The sequence below is a fragment of the Fusarium fujikuroi genome, chromosome FFUJ_chr11 (assembly GCF_900079805.1).
Source record: "Fusarium fujikuroi IMI 58289 draft genome, chromosome FFUJ_chr11".
NCBI lineage: Eukaryota > Fungi > Ascomycota > Sordariomycetes > Hypocreales > Nectriaceae > Fusarium > Fusarium fujikuroi.
In genome coordinates, this window is record NC_036632.1 from 494,970 (window position 1) to 513,682 (window position 18,713).

General features: G+C 47.8%; 8 protein-coding genes; 5 read left to right on the forward strand and 3 right to left on the reverse strand.

The window, feature by feature from the left end:
• Window positions 1-104: 104 nt before the first annotated feature.
• Window positions 105-3,709, forward strand: FFUJ_11404 (uncharacterized protein; the record flags this gene model as incomplete). XM_023570299.1 has 4 exons in its annotated part: window positions 105-301; window positions 357-889; window positions 940-1,920; window positions 2,589-3,709. 4 exons carry the CDS (start codon window positions 105-107, stop codon window positions 3,707-3,709), a joined length of 2,832 nt encoding a protein of 943 aa, XP_023437431.1.
• A 786-nt stretch (window positions 3,710-4,495) lies between these two features.
• Window positions 4,496-6,033, forward strand: FFUJ_11405 (uncharacterized protein; the record flags this gene model as incomplete). XM_023570300.1 has 2 exons in its annotated part: window positions 4,496-4,554; window positions 4,602-6,033. 2 exons carry the CDS (start codon window positions 4,496-4,498, stop codon window positions 6,031-6,033), a joined length of 1,491 nt encoding a protein of 496 aa, XP_023437432.1.
• Window positions 6,034-6,375: 342 nt separating this feature from the next.
• On the forward strand, window positions 6,376-7,872 carry FFUJ_11406 (related to Ca2+/calmodulin-dependent protein kinase Ibeta2; the record flags this gene model as incomplete). XM_023570301.1 has 4 exons in its annotated part: window positions 6,376-6,681; window positions 6,747-6,962; window positions 7,011-7,477; window positions 7,524-7,872. The coding sequence occupies 4 exons, from the start codon at window positions 6,376-6,378 to the stop codon at window positions 7,870-7,872; spliced, it is 1,338 nt and encodes a 445-aa protein (XP_023437433.1).
• A 228-nt stretch (window positions 7,873-8,100) lies between these two features.
• On the reverse strand, window positions 8,101-9,547 carry FFUJ_11407 (probable endoglycoceramidase; the record flags this gene model as incomplete). XM_023570302.1 has 2 exons in its annotated part: window positions 8,101-9,129; window positions 9,179-9,547. The coding sequence occupies 2 exons, from the start codon at window positions 9,545-9,547 to the stop codon at window positions 8,101-8,103; spliced, it is 1,398 nt and encodes a 465-aa protein (XP_023437434.1).
• A 791-nt stretch (window positions 9,548-10,338) lies between these two features.
• FFUJ_11408 (related to reductases) lies at window positions 10,339-11,344 on the reverse strand (the record flags this gene model as incomplete). XM_023570303.1 has 2 exons in its annotated part: window positions 10,339-11,036; window positions 11,089-11,344. The coding sequence occupies 2 exons, from the start codon at window positions 11,342-11,344 to the stop codon at window positions 10,339-10,341; spliced, it is 954 nt and encodes a 317-aa protein (XP_023437435.1).
• A 583-nt stretch (window positions 11,345-11,927) lies between these two features.
• Window positions 11,928-13,016, reverse strand: FFUJ_11409 (uncharacterized protein; the record flags this gene model as incomplete). Its single annotated transcript, XM_023570304.1, has 1 exon — window positions 11,928-13,016. The coding sequence occupies one exon, from the start codon at window positions 13,014-13,016 to the stop codon at window positions 11,928-11,930; it is 1,089 nt and encodes a 362-aa protein (XP_023437436.1).
• Window positions 13,017-14,420: 1,404 nt separating this feature from the next.
• Window positions 14,421-15,871, forward strand: FFUJ_11410 (probable lactonohydrolase; the record flags this gene model as incomplete). XM_023570305.1 has 6 exons in its annotated part: window positions 14,421-14,576; window positions 14,626-14,968; window positions 15,020-15,127; window positions 15,179-15,388; window positions 15,436-15,612; window positions 15,660-15,871. 6 exons carry the CDS (start codon window positions 14,421-14,423, stop codon window positions 15,869-15,871), a joined length of 1,206 nt encoding a protein of 401 aa, XP_023437437.1.
• A 481-nt stretch (window positions 15,872-16,352) lies between these two features.
• Window positions 16,353-18,313, forward strand: FFUJ_11411 (uncharacterized protein; the record flags this gene model as incomplete). XM_023570306.1 is given in 7 exon segments in its annotated part: window positions 16,353-16,582; window positions 16,602-16,645; window positions 16,704-17,111; window positions 17,245-17,519; window positions 17,578-17,721; window positions 17,746-18,219; window positions 18,284-18,313. The coding sequence occupies 7 exon segments, from the start codon at window positions 16,353-16,355 to the stop codon at window positions 18,311-18,313; spliced, it is 1,605 nt and encodes a 534-aa protein (XP_023438137.1).
• Window positions 18,314-18,713: the final 400 nt, after the last annotated feature.

Sequence of the window (18,713 nt, forward strand, 5' to 3'; positions counted from 1 at the left end):
TAGGCACCCAACAATCGTCGGATAACCCATAAGTGTTGGACAGAGTCAAGCTTTCTAGCTCACCCTTCGACAATGACTTATTGGGCAACAATCAGAAACAGACCATGAGTGATTTCTTGCGAACTCGAATAGTCGAGGGATCCCAAACCCCTCGCCGACGCGCCTATGAGGTCCCAGAATATATGGTAAGGGAATTAGACGGACATATCCATCCAGAACTTATGGCCACACCAGGATCTGGCGTCGTCTACAGAGGAGGTCCTGGGTCTTGGCTGGCAGAGCACTCCACAGCCGAGGAGGTGTTAGTATTACCCCTAACAGACGTGAGAGGTTTGAACTGATGTAAATGTTTAAAGTAATTACGACGAAGTTTATGCAACTGCCGTTCAAGCACAGCAGGCAATGATCACGACAGCAAACAGGTTGTGTGTGAAGAAAAAGCTCCCAAATGTGAATTTTACAGTCGCCCACTCTTGGTCAGAGGTTGACCAATCGGTCTCGGACGCCTGCAAGGCTTTAGAGGCCCTCTCGTCAGAAGACAAGGCATTGAAACCGGGTTTTACAGGTAAGATGAAGCAAGCGTTTCGAAAGCTCTGCGACAATGCTGGTTCCGGTGGCACCATCGCAAATCTTGTGCCAACTGATTCTTACTGTTCTATTCTATGCGGTGGCCTCAAGATCGTCTTCAAGGCGCTAGAAGCAGCAGGTCACTATAGAGAGGAAATATGTAATGCATTGGAAGAAATTCCATTCATACTGAACGACAACACGGCTTTGGTTAAATTGAACAACATGGACGAGGAGCTACATAGACGTGTAGCAGCTATATACGCTGCTATTTACGCACTCCTGGAGGTAATCGTAGGATGGTTCCTGAAGCCATCGTTTAGTAAGTCACTGCTGCAGTAATCTACAAAATACTGACTTTGGGGTGGCCAGATACTGGGACTAGGATCCTTTTGAATCCTACTGGATTTTCTGGGAAACTCAAGGAACGAATGGACACCGTCAAGTTAGGGGTACAGCGTTTTACCGCTCACGTCAATTATTTATCCGCAGAAAGACAGAAAGCTTTGACACAGCAGAACCTTTCTATCATGTACCGTCTTGATCAGCAGTCAGAGCAAATGGAGAGAGGCTTTGAGCGTCTTGAAACCACGCGGATTATGGTCCTTGACAAAGTGGAGCAATTTCTTTACGAGACTTGGAGAGCCGAGTTCGAGCAAAGGCAATCATTGCCGCAGCATCAGCAAACACCTCGAATCGAGACACCCATCCTTTGTGTTGAAGATATACTGGATAAGTGGCGTTACGAACGAGATCTAGTACATCAGGATTGTGCGACTGTGTTGAGACTACAACACATAGCAGGGTATGATGTTGACCTAGAACTTGTGTCTACCATCAGATTCCATCCACGATTCCAATCATACCTAACGTTGGATACTTCTTCTTTACTATTTGTCGATACAAGGTCAGAGAATCCAACAAGGAGCCTCGAAATGCCAATTGTGGCTGCTGAGACATTTCGAAGTTTACACGCCTTCATGGAAGAACAGAATGAACAAGCTCATGGTACAACAATTCATATCATATGCCTATCATTTTTCTGCAGCCAGCACAGCAATTTCGCGAGAGATCAAAATGCAAGTCCAATGGACCTAGCCATGAGCCTTTTTCTACAGCTCATCGACTACTATCGGGACTTTGACTCGGAGTATTTAGACCTCGCAAGCTATGATGTGAACCCTGGCGATACAGACGCTATCTTGTTCGTTTTCGGAGCTCTTGTCAATCATCTGCCAGAAGATGTAGTCTTATACCTCATGATTGATGACTTGAAAGCTTTTGCCCAACCTGCCCCACGAAAGTACGAAATGATCCAGGTCATGGAAAAGCTATTGGAACTACACCGCCAAGGTAAATATAATGCTAGGCTTAAGTTTCTCTTTGGCAACTCAGCTCGCAATATATTTAGCGATGGATTCTTTACAGAAGCTGAGACCTTGCGCATATGGTCTACTTATGATAGGAGCTACTTATATTAGCAAGTAAGGAGGTCAATCAAGCTTATGGTATATACATATTACATAGCACGGCGGGACAATAGCTCGTGCACCATGGCACAACGGTCATTAGAGGAAGAGCGAGCCCTCAGGAGCCATATTTCACAGCAAAAAGAGGCCATTTTTATTGTCCACCTTTTACAAATCTTACCAAAATCCACTTATCATGCATTGATATCTTCTCGGTTCCTCACGCACGTCGACTGGTCACTGCTTGAGCTGAATATGGCATGTTTGCGGCGAGCCGTCAGTGTTTCAAAGGCAAACAGCTTCAAAATATGCCTTCCGTTTCCTACCGGACAATGTGCTTATGTATGCCCTGGTGGCCACGGCCAGACCGGTGGTTATGGACAACTTGGTCGCAGCTTCGGTTTTCTTGGTGATTAAATCGTCGATATTCGTTTGATCAACCACAAAGGCGAGGTCGTACTTGTCAACCAAGGACGTGATGCTGAGCTTTTAATGCTATTCGTGGTGGTAGCCCTGGAAACTTTGGTGTCGTTACTCATTATACTATCTCAGCATTGAAGGCCAAGAGCTACATGGGGATCGAGAACACAATCACGATCCCTAACATTCCAAAGCCAGAGAAGTTCCAAGGACCGCATGGAATCAAAGCTGCCTGGATTTACAACGAGAAAGTCCTTAGGAATCTCTTGAACATTGTCGCCAAGATGTCCGATGAGGGCACCGCACCTTGCGGGTTCGACCTTTGTGTCAATGTTCTCAGCACGGACTTTGACATCACGAAGCTGTTTCCTGCTCTGAAAACCGATGAGGAGTGGAAAGACGTCCAAGATGTGATCTCCAAGTTACCTGGGCCCGTCAAGGATCTTTTGAATGGCAAATTGCCCCCTCTTATTGTTCTTTACGCTCAATGGTGTCCCGTTGGCGATCAGCAGAAGTATGACGCAAGCGTTGACGCATGGTTCCAGCAATTTCGAGGATTGAAGTATTTTCGCATTCAATTCGATGAAATTTCCGCGGACATGTCTGATATGGTGGGACACTGGTTGTTCCCCAAACGAAGAGAGTTCCCGCGGCCATATGTCAAGCGAACCTATGCCACCAACTCGAAAACTCTCGGCAAAGATGGTTGGGTTGACACCCTAGTCGAGAGACTCAGCAAGATCTGGAGTCCTTATGAGAAGCTGGATGATGCGAACCAGAAGCCGGTTGATAACCCACTGTACGATAATTGTAAGATCTCAGCCCAGATCCAGTGCTTCGGCGGCGACAATTCGATGTTCTACAACAACCGCAACAACGGAGCCGCCTATAGTTGGAGAGATTCTACTGTTCTCCAGACTGTGGACTGTTGGTATCTGAACAGGACTGATCCGAATTATAAAAAGTCGCTGGAACTCGCAAACGAATGGCAAGCAAAGAATGACAGCGTCATGATTGGTGCCAACAGCTGCTTTAGCAAGACCGATAGGCGCGTTCTGTGGGGTGATTGGGGTGATTGGGATATGGCTAAGCCTGAGGTCTGGAAGACTTATTATGAAGACGAGGCCAAGTATCAGAATATCGGCAAGGTCAGGGCTGCAGCGGATCCAAGGGCACCGTCACTGCTAATCCATTTGCCGTTGAAGGCCAAGGATAGTCAGATAACACTTAGCCAGGTTATTCAGTCTTTATAACTGTCCTTTCACGCAAGTGATGTTCTAAGTCATCTGCATAACGGTTGCTAAATTTCCGTCACCGCTATCTCAGCTTCTCAACGAACTGCAGGCCTTATAACATTATAACAGAATGTACTACTTTAAAGATATGATCATTCATCACCTTCGTTCTCAGCCTAAAGCTTAACCATCTAGGCGGCAGTAGTCAACCCCGCAATTCTTTGAAGGCATGATCTTCAAAGAGTCAAAATCAGCTTTTGCGGACTCTTTCTCATCTAAATAAACCTATTTACTCAATCTAATCCAGTTACATGAGTGACATAACCCATGACAGCCGGCTTGCAGGCTAGGCGGGATGAATTTAGTGAGAGAAGACGCTACGCCTGCCACAGATTTTAGAAGTCTCATGTGCCACAGATACGTGTCTTCTCAAGTTTGGAGCGGAAATCAACCGAAATGGGGGTTATTTCAAGCCCTCACGCTTGGCACGAAAATGCTGCGCCAATGGATGGCCTTTTTCGCCAGCCTGATTGTGATGGATGTGCATAGCCCCCGCAATGGCGTTGTTGGGCGTCTCACCGTCCTATCAAAGCCATCAGACCAAGTAATTATTGGCACACAGGTCTCACAATTCCAAAAGCTGAAAGCACTGCGCCTCATGCGAGCGAGCCTGAAAACATGTTGGTGGATGGAGGAATCAGCCCCAGAAAACGCCTCAGTCAGAGTGTCTGGAAACCCGTCACCGACTCTAAGCAGATCTGCTGGTGAATGGAACAAAGGTATTATAATATTTGTTACGATACGATGGCCGAGCTGGCTCTAGCTATTGCCGGCGTTGCTGGCACAGTCGATATCTGTATCAAGTAAGAATGCCCAAGTCAGACCTCACGGCAGTTTCTGACAGTTCTAGGTTAGGGAAATATCTCGTCCAGGCCTATAAGGACTATGGCCAGGTCGATAAATTAGCCGACGAGGTGTCGGTAAGAATACAGATTTGCTGGTCTCGAATTGCCAGCCAGGTAGAGATAATTAAAGAACTCGAGAGTGGCATGACCGAGGATCAGCGAGAGCTACAGTCGCACATATTACGCATCTTGCAGTCGAAGCTTGAAGCTGCGATAGTTGTTGTCTCTAAACCCGATAAATATGGTGGCTCGAAAAGATACAAGGCTCTGCATTTCCTTAATCTCCGAGAAACCCTCGAAAGCACCGTTGCCGATCTTGAGTCCTGGCAAAAGCGGTTTGAGCCATCGTGGTTCCAAATTATTAAAACCGGCCCCGCTAACACCGAAAATGTGTTGAAAAGCGTTACTCAGAGCGACACACGAGGTCGAGGGGAGCCGGCTCGCGAGGGCTTGAATTTCCGCGAAGCTTTCAACAATAGCGAGACTGTAAAGCTTGCAGAAAAGGTACTCGAGAACCTTGTAATCCAAGCGATCCCGTATTGTGAGACCGAGCTTGCAGTCAAGCTGAAGGAGAGTAAATACTTCATCATTGATACGGTTTCTCGGGATACAGTTGCGCTGAGGGATGCTCGAGAGCTTGCATCACGCCTTCGAGACTCAGACCCTTCCACGTTCGGGACCTTGAAATGCAAAGGAGTTATTCAAGTCACCAAGGCGCCCTTGTTAAAGATTGTATTTAGCATCCCGGAAGGGTATTCCAGGGTCCGGAGCTGCAGGGAACTCCTACTCTCTGGCATTGTGCCTGATTCATTGACAACCAGACTCAATATCGCGCGGCAGCTTGTCACAGCAGTTTATTACGTACACCTTTACGAATTCGTACACAAGAACATCACGCCAGAGACAATACTCACTCTATATTGTACAAGCAAAGGGAATGAGCATATGCTGGTATGTCTGGCTGGGTTTCAGCTTTTCCGATATGCAGACTCGCCAACAAACAGTTCCAAGGCCGAGAAAAGAAGTGTAGTATATCAGCATCCTACTCGAACTGGGGGCAAGGCTATGAAGTTTGTCATGCAACATGACATATACAGTCTTGGTGTTTGTCTTTTGGAAATTGGCCTCTGGCGATCGCTTGTTGAATATGATGGTGCTACTACTAGCTTATCCCCAGTGTTTCCCAATACCGAGGGTTGTATCTCGGAGCTAGATCCACAGGCCATCAAAGAGCAGTTGATGCTCCTCAGTCGTACCGAACTGAGAATGTGTATGGGCGATAAATATAGTGCGGTGGTTGAGACGTGCTTGACGTGTCTGGACAAGGGCAATACAGGCTTCGGTGACCCCCAAGACTTTGATAATGGGGGAGGAGTCGAGGTTGGGTCGCAATATGTCGAAAGTATCATAGATCGAATGGGCGCGCTTTGTTTTTAACAATATTTTGTAGACTTGATACAAGCTCAAGCGTTTGCTTTCCTTGACTTATTACACGTCGTGAGATCTGCAGAAGCCTTTCATACAGTTGTGATATCCAATGATATGCCACTGTAGTAGGCTATGCTGCGAGCGGAAAAAGCTATATGCGCTCCGAAGAGAAGTTGCAGCTTGAAAGTCAGCCTCTCTGCGGCTGAGAGATTGCATGCTGACCTTTCCCTCTCCTTCAACAACGCCCGATTGGATTAAGTTCGCTTTCCGGACTGGAATGTCGGTGCTCTAAAGGATTCAATCGGCCAATTGTGCGTTATTCGAGTACTGTTATAATCCACGAGTACCAACATGGATAGTTCTCTTTCGGACCTAGTTCATGACTACCAACTAACCACGCGTTACGAGGGTGCCTACACTATTCACTACCATCGCGATCCTGATGCACCCCCTTCAGCCCCTCATCGTCAAGAACGGTGGAAAAAAGTTCGTACTCTTGGTCATGGTGGCCAAGGGGATGTTATCTTACAAACATGCACCGATGGAGGTCGAAGCTTTGCCAATCGCGCCGTAAAACGAATTTGGCTGGAGAGTGAGAATTCCAAACGATACTATAGACGCGAGCTCGAATCCATAGTCAAGTTCTCCCATGAAAAGGTAAATCAGTGGACAGTCCCTCGCAAACGTATCGTCTCTCGACACAGGCATCTAACAAATCCCAGTACGCTCAGTATTTTGTCAAGTCCCTCGGATGGTATGCGACATCGAACAAGCTGTACATAGCTATGGAATACTTTCCAGATGGAGACTTGTATGCCTACATTCGCGACCACAGACGTCTGACAGACGATGAATGTAGCCACATCACTAGTCAACTCCTGTCGGGTGTCGCTGTTATGCACGAAGCAGGATTTGCCCATCGTGACGTGAAGCCTCAGGTTGGTTCTGAACCAGTATTCAGGACATGACAGCTAACTTGTTGGTAGAACATTCTAGTCTCTAAAATCCCACAGGACCTCGCCCCAAATTCGTGGTGGGTGAAGCTTGCTGACTTCGGTATCAGTAAGAAACTGGGGGCGGAGACGACCGGAACAACCCTGGCTCCAGGGACTCCATTATATATGGCACCCGAGCTCCTTCAATACAACTCTCAGAGCATCCTTGCCGAGAATTACTTCAAGGCAGACATATGGGCTATAGGGATAACTGCTTTCTTCATTTTGACAAAAAGCGTACCATTCCGAAGTCAGCTTGCAATATTGCACTATACAGGGAACTTGGAAGACCTTGCAACTATTCTTGTCAGTTTCCAAGTCACTGAGAATGCTCAGAACTTTGTCGCTGAGATATTAAAACGTCAACCGTGGGATAGACCTGACGCAGAAAGGGTAAAGCAACATACATGGATTCGCCATTGGCTGCCAGAAATTCCAACGCCGGCGGCATTAAGCAGGTAAGCTTCAACTCCCCCACTTTAACCATGGTACTGACCTTTAAAGGCAGCCTTCAATTTCGTCCTGTCGAAGTTCTGTTCAAGATAGCACGGGGGTAACAACAGAGATCTCGACGCTAGCCTCGCAAACCGTTTCGCAAAGATGGACTGGCAATTTCCATGATCTTGACATTTTGCCGAAGACCCGAGATCAGGTACAGAATATGTACAACATTACTTCCAGGGTAGGAGAAATGGAAATTCCGATTGCAGAGACACAATGGATTACCGAAAAGCAAAATCATAGGCCTGCCAGCATGGGTAATCTGATACGAAATCCACAAAACCCTGGAATATGGCGAGACGTTAATATCTTACAAAAGCTCCGTGGTTGGGGTGGCCAAAAAGCTACTTGACGCTGGTGCCGACATCAACGCCAGTGATAACAAAGGATTTACTCCTCTTATCATGGCTGCAGAGCAGGGGCATGTACAAACAGTGAAACTTCTGGTTGAGCGTAAGGCTCAACTTGACAGCATATCACTAGGTGCGCCTGCAGCGCCAGTATCATTGAGAACAATTTATTTAGAAGGCGAACAGGGCATGGTGGGCTAGACAAAGATAAGGTGAAAAGGCTAGAAATCTCATTTGCTGGAAATCTCAACAGATATCTCCGTTCCCTTTTTGAAGACCTTGGATGTAAACAAGGCCAGGGTGCGATCGTCAGGCTTGTATTGCAACAGGCTGCCACCAGGTAGAACTCGAACCTCGTACCCGTTTGGAAAGGTAGAAATAGGTAAAATAATCTCAGTCGGTGCACCAATGGTAGGGTCGCTGGTGAAGTTCAGCTTGAAGACACCGGATGCCTCATCAAACCCAAACGAAGTAGGTGTCCCCGCGATGGCAGCTGGATACGCTCGGCTGTAATGCTTCTGTAGCTCTGGATATGGCTTGCCCGATGCCCCATTATACAGATTCTCGTATGCCCATCCTATCCAAGACACCATGTTCGCGTCTGTCGTAGTCATGGCTTCCGCAAGGCCAGCCATCTGCTTATCATCGCCCATCCAGAACGTCAACTCCGTAAGGACACAGGCGGTCTTGAGTCGAACATTGTCTTTATGTCGGTTGTAGAGTGTATCCTTTAGCGGGCCTAGCTGCGGTGGGTTGTAGTAGTGGAATGAATGTACTGTCTTGGACCCGTCACCGAGAGGTACGTTGTTGAAGCCTGACAGAACATCGAAGGTAGTACCCTCAAACCAGATAAGCGTATCATTGTCAACCGTGCGTATCTGTTTCGATGCTCGGTTCCAAAGACCCTCCAGGTTTTTGCGATCCGCAACACCGGGCACGAGAATTGTTGGATCGGCGTATGTGTCACCAGCCCAGGGTTCGTTGAGTAGATTGTACCCCACGACATTCGTAGTGTCAACATACTCCGACGCCAGTTTCTTCCAATACGCGGCGAATGCGTCTCCAAGTCCATCAAAGTTGTTGTAAAGTCTCCCGAAAGCATTTCCAACGGCCACGGATAAGTAGCTCAATGACCAATCGATAGTACCGCATTGGGATTGAGGCGAAGGAAAGCCGTCACCATCAGTGGTGAATGGCTTGAGCTTCTGTGGGAACGGGAACCTTCTGAATCCCGTAACCCAGTCCTTCTTGACGAACCACTAACTTCATGTTAATTAATGCAGGACTGTAGGGCATTTGCTTACTCACGTCAGGTACACCATGACCACAAAGTTGTTTAGCCAGTACGTCTTGGTGCACGTCCACCAGCACATAGATACCGTGTTCTTCTGCGAGTTTTGTCTGCTTCTTCATGATATCTAAGAATGTCTGGTTGTACTCTCCGCGAACTGGCTCAGCACCAGCCCAGCTATGGCCAAGCCGGACAATATTCAGCCCCAAGTCGTGCATATTCTGAACATCTCGTTCGCCGAACGATGAAACACCCGGAGTCCACTCAAAAGGCCTGTACCACGGGGCTTCTTTCATGACAACATTGGTTCCGTGAAAGAACCTAGTTCTTCCATACTCGTCAACGATCTGATGAGTATCCTGATTCACATGCTTGATCCGGGCCATGTTTGGATGAGACTTGTACCAACCCTCTGCATCTTGTGCGAATACGCTTGTAATTTGAGTGCACGATATGGCCGAAAGCCATACCGCTACAGAAACGTAGAGCATGTTAGTGGTGATAGCTGTATATCGATCGCCTGGGAATTTTGCACCAGCCCAGGTATCCGACAGGTTCAGCCACAAGACAATTGACGAGAAAAATATGTGAAGTCCGCCTGAAGCTAGGAACTAATGGGACAGTTGGTACTTCATTCTCATTCTTTCAAGGAGATCTCTTTCATTTTGTTGATAAGTACTTCGTGTATCTGAGCTAGCCACATCGAGTAGGTATCACTTAAAAGAGCCAGATATTGTTGCATGCAGGAGGGGAAAGCAACCCTTCTCCACCTCCAGATTGGCAGTTGCTGCCAAATGCATCCCAAAACCTGATCTACGGTACCAAGTAGGGTTGGTTTAATGCCCAATTGAGGCGCGAATTGTCACTCGTGATCACCTTCCCGACTGTTGTGCCGAGGTTCATAACTGCGACCAGCACGTGAGAAGAGATATAGCGAATTCTAATACCAGCCGGGCTTTTATCCTACAAGCTTAAAGAATTCCATTACAGAGCTGCTTTGATTACCTGCAAGTGAGGAAGAAGCATTTCTGCTCTTGCTTGAGGTGGATATCACGCAACATCTATTACTATCACTACCGGAGATGAATCTCGATGTCTTCCAGCTTCTCGAGCAAGGTTTGATAATTTCCGACTATGCTCCTCCGAAGAGTGAAAGTCTTTCTATGTGTTCTGTTTATTACTCCTGGGAAGTATGTAATCCAACAAGCCTCTCCGACAGCTCCCAGAGCTTTCGTTCTGCTTCCTCATCATAGATCCACACAGCGTGTCCCAGTTCAGGAGACGTTGGCTCTACACCCGGTCTGACCAGTCTCTCCTCCACAAAATCAGCCAGATACTTCCCACCACGTCCCTCCCAGTCCTTACTGACTGTCGCATAAACAGTCGTGGCAGCGCCCTGAGCTTTGTTCCTCAAAGCATTCTTGATAGGTCCATCCAAGTCGATCGTGCTGAGGTCAATATACTTACCCAAGTTGGTGAGTATATATCCAGGATGCACCGACAAGCCATGAATGCCTTGGTCTGCATATCGCCTGTCAAGCTCGGATGCGAAGTATATATTCGCTGTTTTGGACTGAGCATATGCCAGCCAGGGATTGCAAGTATCCTTCTCGAAGTTGTAGTCATCCCAGTGTATACCACCAGCGCGGTGACCTTTTGACGCAAGGGAGATAACACGAGATTGGAAAGAAGGCGTGGTGGCTGCAAGAAGAGCTGGTTTGAGAAGCTGGAATAGAAGAAAGTGTCCAAGATGGTTTGTCCCAAATTGGGTCTCGAAGCCATCTTCAGTTTTACCCTCAGGAGTAGCCATGACTCCGGCGTTGAGGATGAGAATGTTCAGCTTGTCAACTTTAGCCAGGAAGTCTTGCGCGGCGGCTCGTACGGATTTAAACGAGTCAAGCCTCAGTTCTATTCCGTAGACAGGTACCTCTGACTTTGCTTCCGGCCATGAGACAATGTCTTTGATGCCCTGCTCGATATCTTGCGGTGATGTAAACCGTTGCTCCGGTTGCGTGAAGTGCTCGGGCGGTTTCGAGGCCAATGCCTTGATTGCCGCCTGTGATGAGGACAACCTTGTCAGTGAGTTTGTCGAGAAGGCCTTCGTCTTTGACGATCTGGAGTGCTGTAGGTCTTGTGTCACCAGGACCTTGGGGGTTTATATGAGCTCGAGCATAGCGAGACATGGAGGAGATATTGTGGTGCTTGGTTGGCGAACCTCTGAAGACGTGGTGAGTTTCGTACATAGAAGCCTGTAGACTTGCTTCCAATAACCTTTTATAATTCATGGCCTCCAAATATTCTCCAGTCAGTCATGGCGTCAGTGTTAATCCTGGCTTGATCATCGGGCTCCACCTCTCGGCAATGAACTTGGGCGGGTTCAGGGTATGTACGGGGCGCTCAAGCGTTCATCGTCAGCCAGAGCCACGATTGAAACAACATACTATTGCACGGCAATAGAGTAGTACCGGATTACAAGTAGTGTAGCTTAGAGTTTGCAAATTTACGATTGGCTGGATGATGTGAGCCATTTGGCTTACCCGATAAGTCCGGACTTTTGATTATGCGACTATCCTGGCTTGAGCGACCCGATGGCTGACATCAGCCTCTATGGCATGCTTAAAAATCAAGGATAAATGGACAAGGCACCAAGAGCAATATTCTGATTGCCGCGATAATTTGATTCGTCGAAAACCCTGTCACGCGCCATTGGAAATCACTCCATTGCAATGGAAATGCAGATTACAAACGCTGTATAACTATGGTGTCTTAGTTGCCGTACTTGGCAAATTGTACTTCAGAAGACGCTGAAGATGCACTCCCTCTCGGTACGTGCTGCAGATCACTCGATCCTTCGCCCTCCAAACTACCTCTATCATGTACGCCATGACCCGGATATCGTTCGCTATGGACTGATATCTCGGTTGTCTTGACCAGACTCGACTCATTGCCGAATACACGATGACTCTCTTCACCCTTCCCAACACGAACCTCATACTCTCCAGTAATTGTTCCCTGAGGCCCAGTATGCTTCCGCCGGTCGCGATTCAATGTCTCCAAGCCTACATCATCATGGTGGGTGGCATTGTGACTGCGACCATAAGAGCTCTCGTTCCTTCCACGGGTAAGCTCGACGAGACGGTTGAGGATGCTGAACTCGAGCTTGAGCTTGACGCTGTATACGAGTGGCTTCCAGGCGGTCTGGATGTCGAAGAGATTCGCGAATTCGAGGGCGAGGATGGAGACGTCGAGGAGGATGACGAGGACGTTGACGATGAGAAGGTGATTCAGTACCATGCGTGTCTTGGTGTTGCCGACGCTCTTCTCTAGTCTGAGGCGCTTGCTTGTTTCCCAGACGTAGAGACCCGAGATGATGAGCTCTTGGACAAAGAAGACACTAAGCTGGATCTTCTCAAAAACCTCATATGGCTTTTGGAAGGGCTCCGGGTTCGATGATCCGACTCCATAGACAAGGATGATCACAGGGAGATGCAACCAGGTGGCATTGACCATGATCATGTACAACACCATCCTCAATCTCTTCTGGTTATGCATAACAATATGCAATCTCGAGTACAAAACAACAGACTGTCCTGTAATCATGGTACACCACCCGATGAGTATAAGCGTCGAGTATAGATATTTCTGCGCCGACAGCGACAGATGGAGGATGAGGTAACCCGTTCCATTGAAGGCAATACCCCAAGTCGCGATGACTAAACTCCAGAAGTAAAGTCCGCTTCGTCTCTTGAAGCTGCCGAAGATGTAGGCATTGAGCTCGAGGACATTGTAGAAGGCGATGCTGATGAAGACGCAGATCACGATCGCGACGGCGCCGTTTTTGGTGTTGTCGGCCATGTCATTTCGGGGCGGTGATGGGACGGGGGTAGAGATCGATCGGCAGACCAGGGAATAAATGAGTGAATCGAATGAAAAAAGGAAGCGATACGCTGCTTTAGCAGTAACTTGGTTAAAAACGACAGAACCAACAACAGTTTGTTGGCTGTCGGTGCTGCAAAGGTCTTAAGTAAAACTGACAACACCATCTTTTCTCAATGCCCTTCTTCCCTCCCTCCAGTGGCGGTCTCACCATCAAGTTTCCTCCTTCCATATCACGCAACTGACAAGTTCCATGCTAAGCTCATTTGGTGGCTGGATCTTTTGCTCTGATAAAGTTCAAGGTTTGGCAGTTTTGGCTAATCAAACTCAAACTCTATTTTTCTGCATGTTGGTTCCATCCCTGCCTCAGCTGCTGAAGGGGTGCATGGGCTGATACCCCAGTTGTACCGCGATCGTCTTCTTTTTATTCCGTAAAGAAGAGGTAAAGTATCAAGGGTATCGTTACCAATGCAGTGGTAAAGATGAGATGAATCCTGAGATCTGACATATCTGCATCGTCCGTTCTTCAGAGTGAAAAAGATCGTCAATTCGCTCACGCATCAACTCGGAAAGTTCCTTCGCCATATGCCGTAAGAGTGCGTCACACCAGATTTTCACACCTACTCGATTGAGCAAGTCGTAATGTTCACAGCAGGGACATTTCCCAAGCGCAAGCCACAATCTCAGCTGGTGTCTAAAAGACCTCCAATCGTAATGCTTTCCCTCACTCGTGTCCGTTACTCAGCGGCACTTTCGGTCGGCGATTAATAAAAACAACCCTTATTGTTGGGACATGTGCCGCTGCCAAGGAACGGGAACCACAATATGTAGTTGTGGCGTGGCTGCAGGTTACAGGAGGTTGTGTTGGTTGTTGGTGGTCGGTTCAGTTCGATATTGATTCCAAGACCCCTGTAGGCATGGTTCATACCGATTCTTCCAGGGCAGTTCCCTTCCATTCTCCGAGTCAGCCCTGTCCGGAAGACACGTCCAGATCCCCGAGTCAGTCTAGAACTCACTCAATCGTAAGTTATTCCCCCCCTGCTCAACGGACCAACATCTGCTTTCCTTTCTTTTCCCTCTCGGCTACGTAACTCTCCCAAACTCTAAACATGCTAATCTCCCCACATTCTACTACCCCGATCCCCAGTGCCGAAGCGCTGATTGACCCGCGTAAGCCGGCGACCCACGCTAGCTTAAGCTTAACGCTGCAGATCTTGCACGTTCTTGGAGTACAACCCCGAGACAACCCTCGTTAATGCCTCGTCGCTGTCATTTCAGGCGGAGATGATGAGTTCGCAGCGACTGATTCATTGCGCATATTAAAAGTGTCTCAGTCAGCTCCATCCCTTCTCGGAGACCTGTCACACCAAGCATTCATTCGTCATGCCTTCTACCATTTCTGTACTTGCTGCGGGGGTTCTCGTGCCAGTTTTGGGCGCCGTGGCTGCTAAGCTTCCTTCTACGGCCCAGATTATTGACCAGAAGTCCTTTAATGTCTTGAAGGATGTGCCGCCTCCCGCAGTGGCCAATGACTCTCTGGTATGTCACTGCAGCCTTGTCGCTGATTGTTACTAATGATTTTGAGTAGGTGTTCACTTGGCCTGGTGTGACTGAGGAGTCTCTTGTTGAGAAGCCTTTTCATGTCTACGATGAAGAGTTTTACGACGTCATCGGAAAGGACCCCTCTTTGACCCTCATCGCAACATCGGACACCGACCCAATCTTCCATGAGGCTGTCGTATGGTATCCTCCTACTGAAGAGGTCTTCTTTGTCCAGAATGCTGGCGCTCCCGCTGCTGGCACTGGCTTGAACAAGTCTTCCATCATTCAGAAGATTTCCCTCAAGGAGGCCGACGAGGTCCGCAAGGGCAAGAAGGATGAGGTCAAGGTCGCGGTTGTTGACTCAAACCCTCAGGTCATCAACCCCAATGGTATGTCAGCCTAGCGATCCGCATTGAATGTCGACTAATTTTCTGCCTCAGGTGGCACTTACTACAAGGGCAACATCATCTTTGCTGGTGAGGGCCAAGGCGACGATGTTCCCTCCGCCCTGTACCTGATGAACCCTCTCCCTCCTTACAACACCACCAGTGAGTCGCAAACATACTCAAGCGATAATATTTGAAGCTAACCCGAGTCAGCCCTCCTCAACAACTACTTTGGTCGCCAGTTCAACTCCCTCAACGACGTCGGTATCAACCCCAGGAACGGTGACTTGTACTTCACCGATACCCTCTATGGATACCTCCAGGACTTCCGTCCTGTTCCTGGTCTGCGAAACCAAGTCTATCGTTACAACTTTGACACCGGCGCCGTCACTGTCGTCGCTGATGACTTTACCCTTCCTAACGGTATGTCTTTTCGTAATGGTAGAGTCCACGCAACTAATATTGATCAGGTATTGGCTTTGGCCCCGACGGCAAGAAGGTCTATGTCACCGACACTGGTATCGCTCTTGGCTTTTACGGCCGCAACCTCTCTTCACCCGCCTCTGTTTACTCCTTCGATGTAAACCAGGACGGTACTCTCCAGAACCGCAAGACCTTTGCTTACGTCGCGTCTTTCATCCCCGATGGTAAGTCTCCTCTGGCCCGCTGCAATGTCATGTACTGACTCCTCCAGGTGTTCATACCGACTCCAAGGGCCGTGTTTATGCCGGTTGCGGCGATGGTGTCCACGTCTGGAACCCTTCGGGCAAGCTAATCGGCAAGATCTACACCGGTACTGTTGCTGCTAACTTCCAGTTTGCCGGCAAGGGAAGGATGATTATTACTGGACAGACCAAGTTGTTCTATGTTACTTTAGGGGCTTCGGGTCCCAAGCTCTATGATTAGATATGTTCGCCTCTCTATACTTGGATAGATAATACATGGCATTTACATTTATCGCGACAATCCAACCAGCGCTATGGTCCTCAACTTGTCGTATCTTGTTAGAAGCCTTGTGGGAGCATATTCTACATCGTCGAAACTCAAGAGTGTATAAAGGGTTTCTGAGTCGGAATAGCCATACTGCTACAGTTCAATCAACCCGAATCTTTCAGCTTCGAAGAATCAGATCATGGATGCATTTTTACACATTTGTAGAAGGCCTCAATCTCATCTGAGCCAATGAGCCTATAGTACTTAGGCCCAGCTGAAACCTGCATATATACGTTAGAAATATTATCTAATTAATTCGCGACTCTGCGCTTTCCAGATTTCATTCAACCCTTTGCTGTTTAGTCTCTCAATCCAATCAAACATTAATTGAAACCCAAGGAGTTAGGGCGTAAGATTTATCAACTGCGGTTACAACTCCAGCCTATAGCACGCCATGGTTCACGACGAACCCGGAACAGCTCCGATCGAGCCCTGCACAGGTACTGAAATGGAGACTACCATCATGTATTTCAACCTCAAGGCGCAAAACGAGACCGACGACACTGCCACGATGGCCAACAATTGTTATGCGAGTACTACCTGGAAGACACGACTTCAACCCGAGGACTCAGCAGGATATGCATGCAGGTGGATGTATGACATTGATTCCAGTCTAATTGAGAAGTAGGCTTATCAACCGCAGCCATATGGCAACCAATCACTATACATTCGGGGAGTTTGTGGCAAGTGAGATCCCAATTCATCTTGATCGTATTGCTGACTGTCCTTGCTACTTAGACTATAGTCCATGACCTTCTTGACCACAAGCCCAATGACCGCGGCAAAATTCTCTCTAGACTAAGAACAGTCCCGAGACGACATGAGACCAAGAGCTCGCAAGGGCCGAGCCTTCGGCCTGTATTTGTGGCTCTCTATGACGAATATCAGACAGAGAATCTGATAGGGATACCTGACTTGGAACAAGACAAGTGTGATCTTCCAGCGTTCGTCTCAATCCCGACAATCCATTTTCATACTCTGGACTCTCAATCATTTCCTGAGAACCCCTATCATGTGAAATCTCTACTTCAGTATCACTATAGGTTTAGGATGCACAATAAAACCGATCAGAAATCCGAGTTTGACCATTCTTCGATACTCGATGGCATTCGTTCTCGTGTCCGAGAGATGTGGTGCTTGGCACTTGATAGCAGTATGTCGACGCCATATATGTTATCTAATACTCATCATATTCCTAGAAAATCTCATTACCGTATCTTAGCTTCGGGCAACCAGTATCTGGCCAATATTGAGTACAGGGGCACGTTACAGCCAACGGATGACAGCAGCACTGCGGATTGCCATGCCTGAGTACATCCAGAAAGGCGTGAGCCTGCTTCAAAAGAAATTGGAAAGCCTAAAAGCTTCAAAAGGGGGTAAAATAGTGGCCGTGTTGGTGGTTCTTCTTGGAATCATTGGACAAGTCTTTTCAGCTGTCGTACCTGGAGGCTGGCTACTGGACGGGCTGTTCCGAAAAGTTGAGAAACACATTTTGGGACTCGATTTCATGGAACTAATAAGGTTCGCTTCGTTTATGCTCGTGTTTTCTCGATCCGATAAGGTAAGTGTTGGGGAACAGGTTCATTCTACTGGGACTTTCTAATACCAACGCTACTTAGAACAAGACGAAGACGATGAACAGAATGAATGACTGGGTCTTTAGTCCACTGAGGACATTCCTTGCATTTTCGGCGGGGCGCTACGATGGAAAGCCCGTTCGGAATTTGAGCGCTTTGGATGAACACATGAACCATTGGATTGAGGTTGAAAGAACAACATGAGGCCAGGCAGAGGCCTCTGAAGAGGTTGCGCAAGCTCTTCGTAACTTATTGTCAATCGCCATTCGTTTCACCATGAACTTTCATCTTAGTCCTGACCGAGACATATTCCAGCTGGATCGACCAAGTTTGTGGAGAAGGATAATGAACTACATCCGTCACGACTCCAAAGCAACATCAGCGAAGACTGAACTCTTATACAAGCCCAGTTTAAGGGCCCAAAGTCCCGAAACTCTTCAAGATCTGGAAGATGAACTAACGGCAGCCATTTCAAACATTGATAGACATCATGGCACCGCACAGTCGGAGCTTCAGGCCTCCAGAGATGACGAGAACAAGAACATGTTAAGCGGTATACAAAGCTTCGGAGATAACCTGTCCCTCGGTTGTCTGCTTCGTATGTGCACAATATCAACTCCCACTCGGTTCTCCATAACCTCACAGGACATCACGGATATGTTTTCCAGAAGAATATCCCGTCTTGTAAGTCTCCCACTACGAGCTTCTATGTTTAATGATTGTATACAAACATGCTCATGTCTGATAGGAATGGCTTATCCAATCTAACACGTATTAGGTATGCATTGCGATAGATCGAGCAAAACGGTTCTAGGTAGGGCTAAACTAACAACCATGGCACTCGTGGCGGAATATACATGACTGGCGCACATCGAAATCGCCGATCTACACCATATCCAGTCTCATGTTTTATTCCTTGCCTAGCGTGGTAAGGGGCATCACGTCAGTCACCCCAGATTCATCAATCATCAAGGTTGCCAAGCTTCGTCCCTGGCTAGGCTATCTCCCCTGCCCTGCATCCGCCAAAGGAGGCCACATCACCGAACATCTGCACATTCCGTCTAGGCTCAATAACGTTCCACGTTGCAGGGAAGCGGTAATGAGATACCAAAGCAAGTTTAGTTCTCTCGGCTGCTTCGAGTTCCCGGCCACATCAGATGGAGTAGGTGATGCTAGTC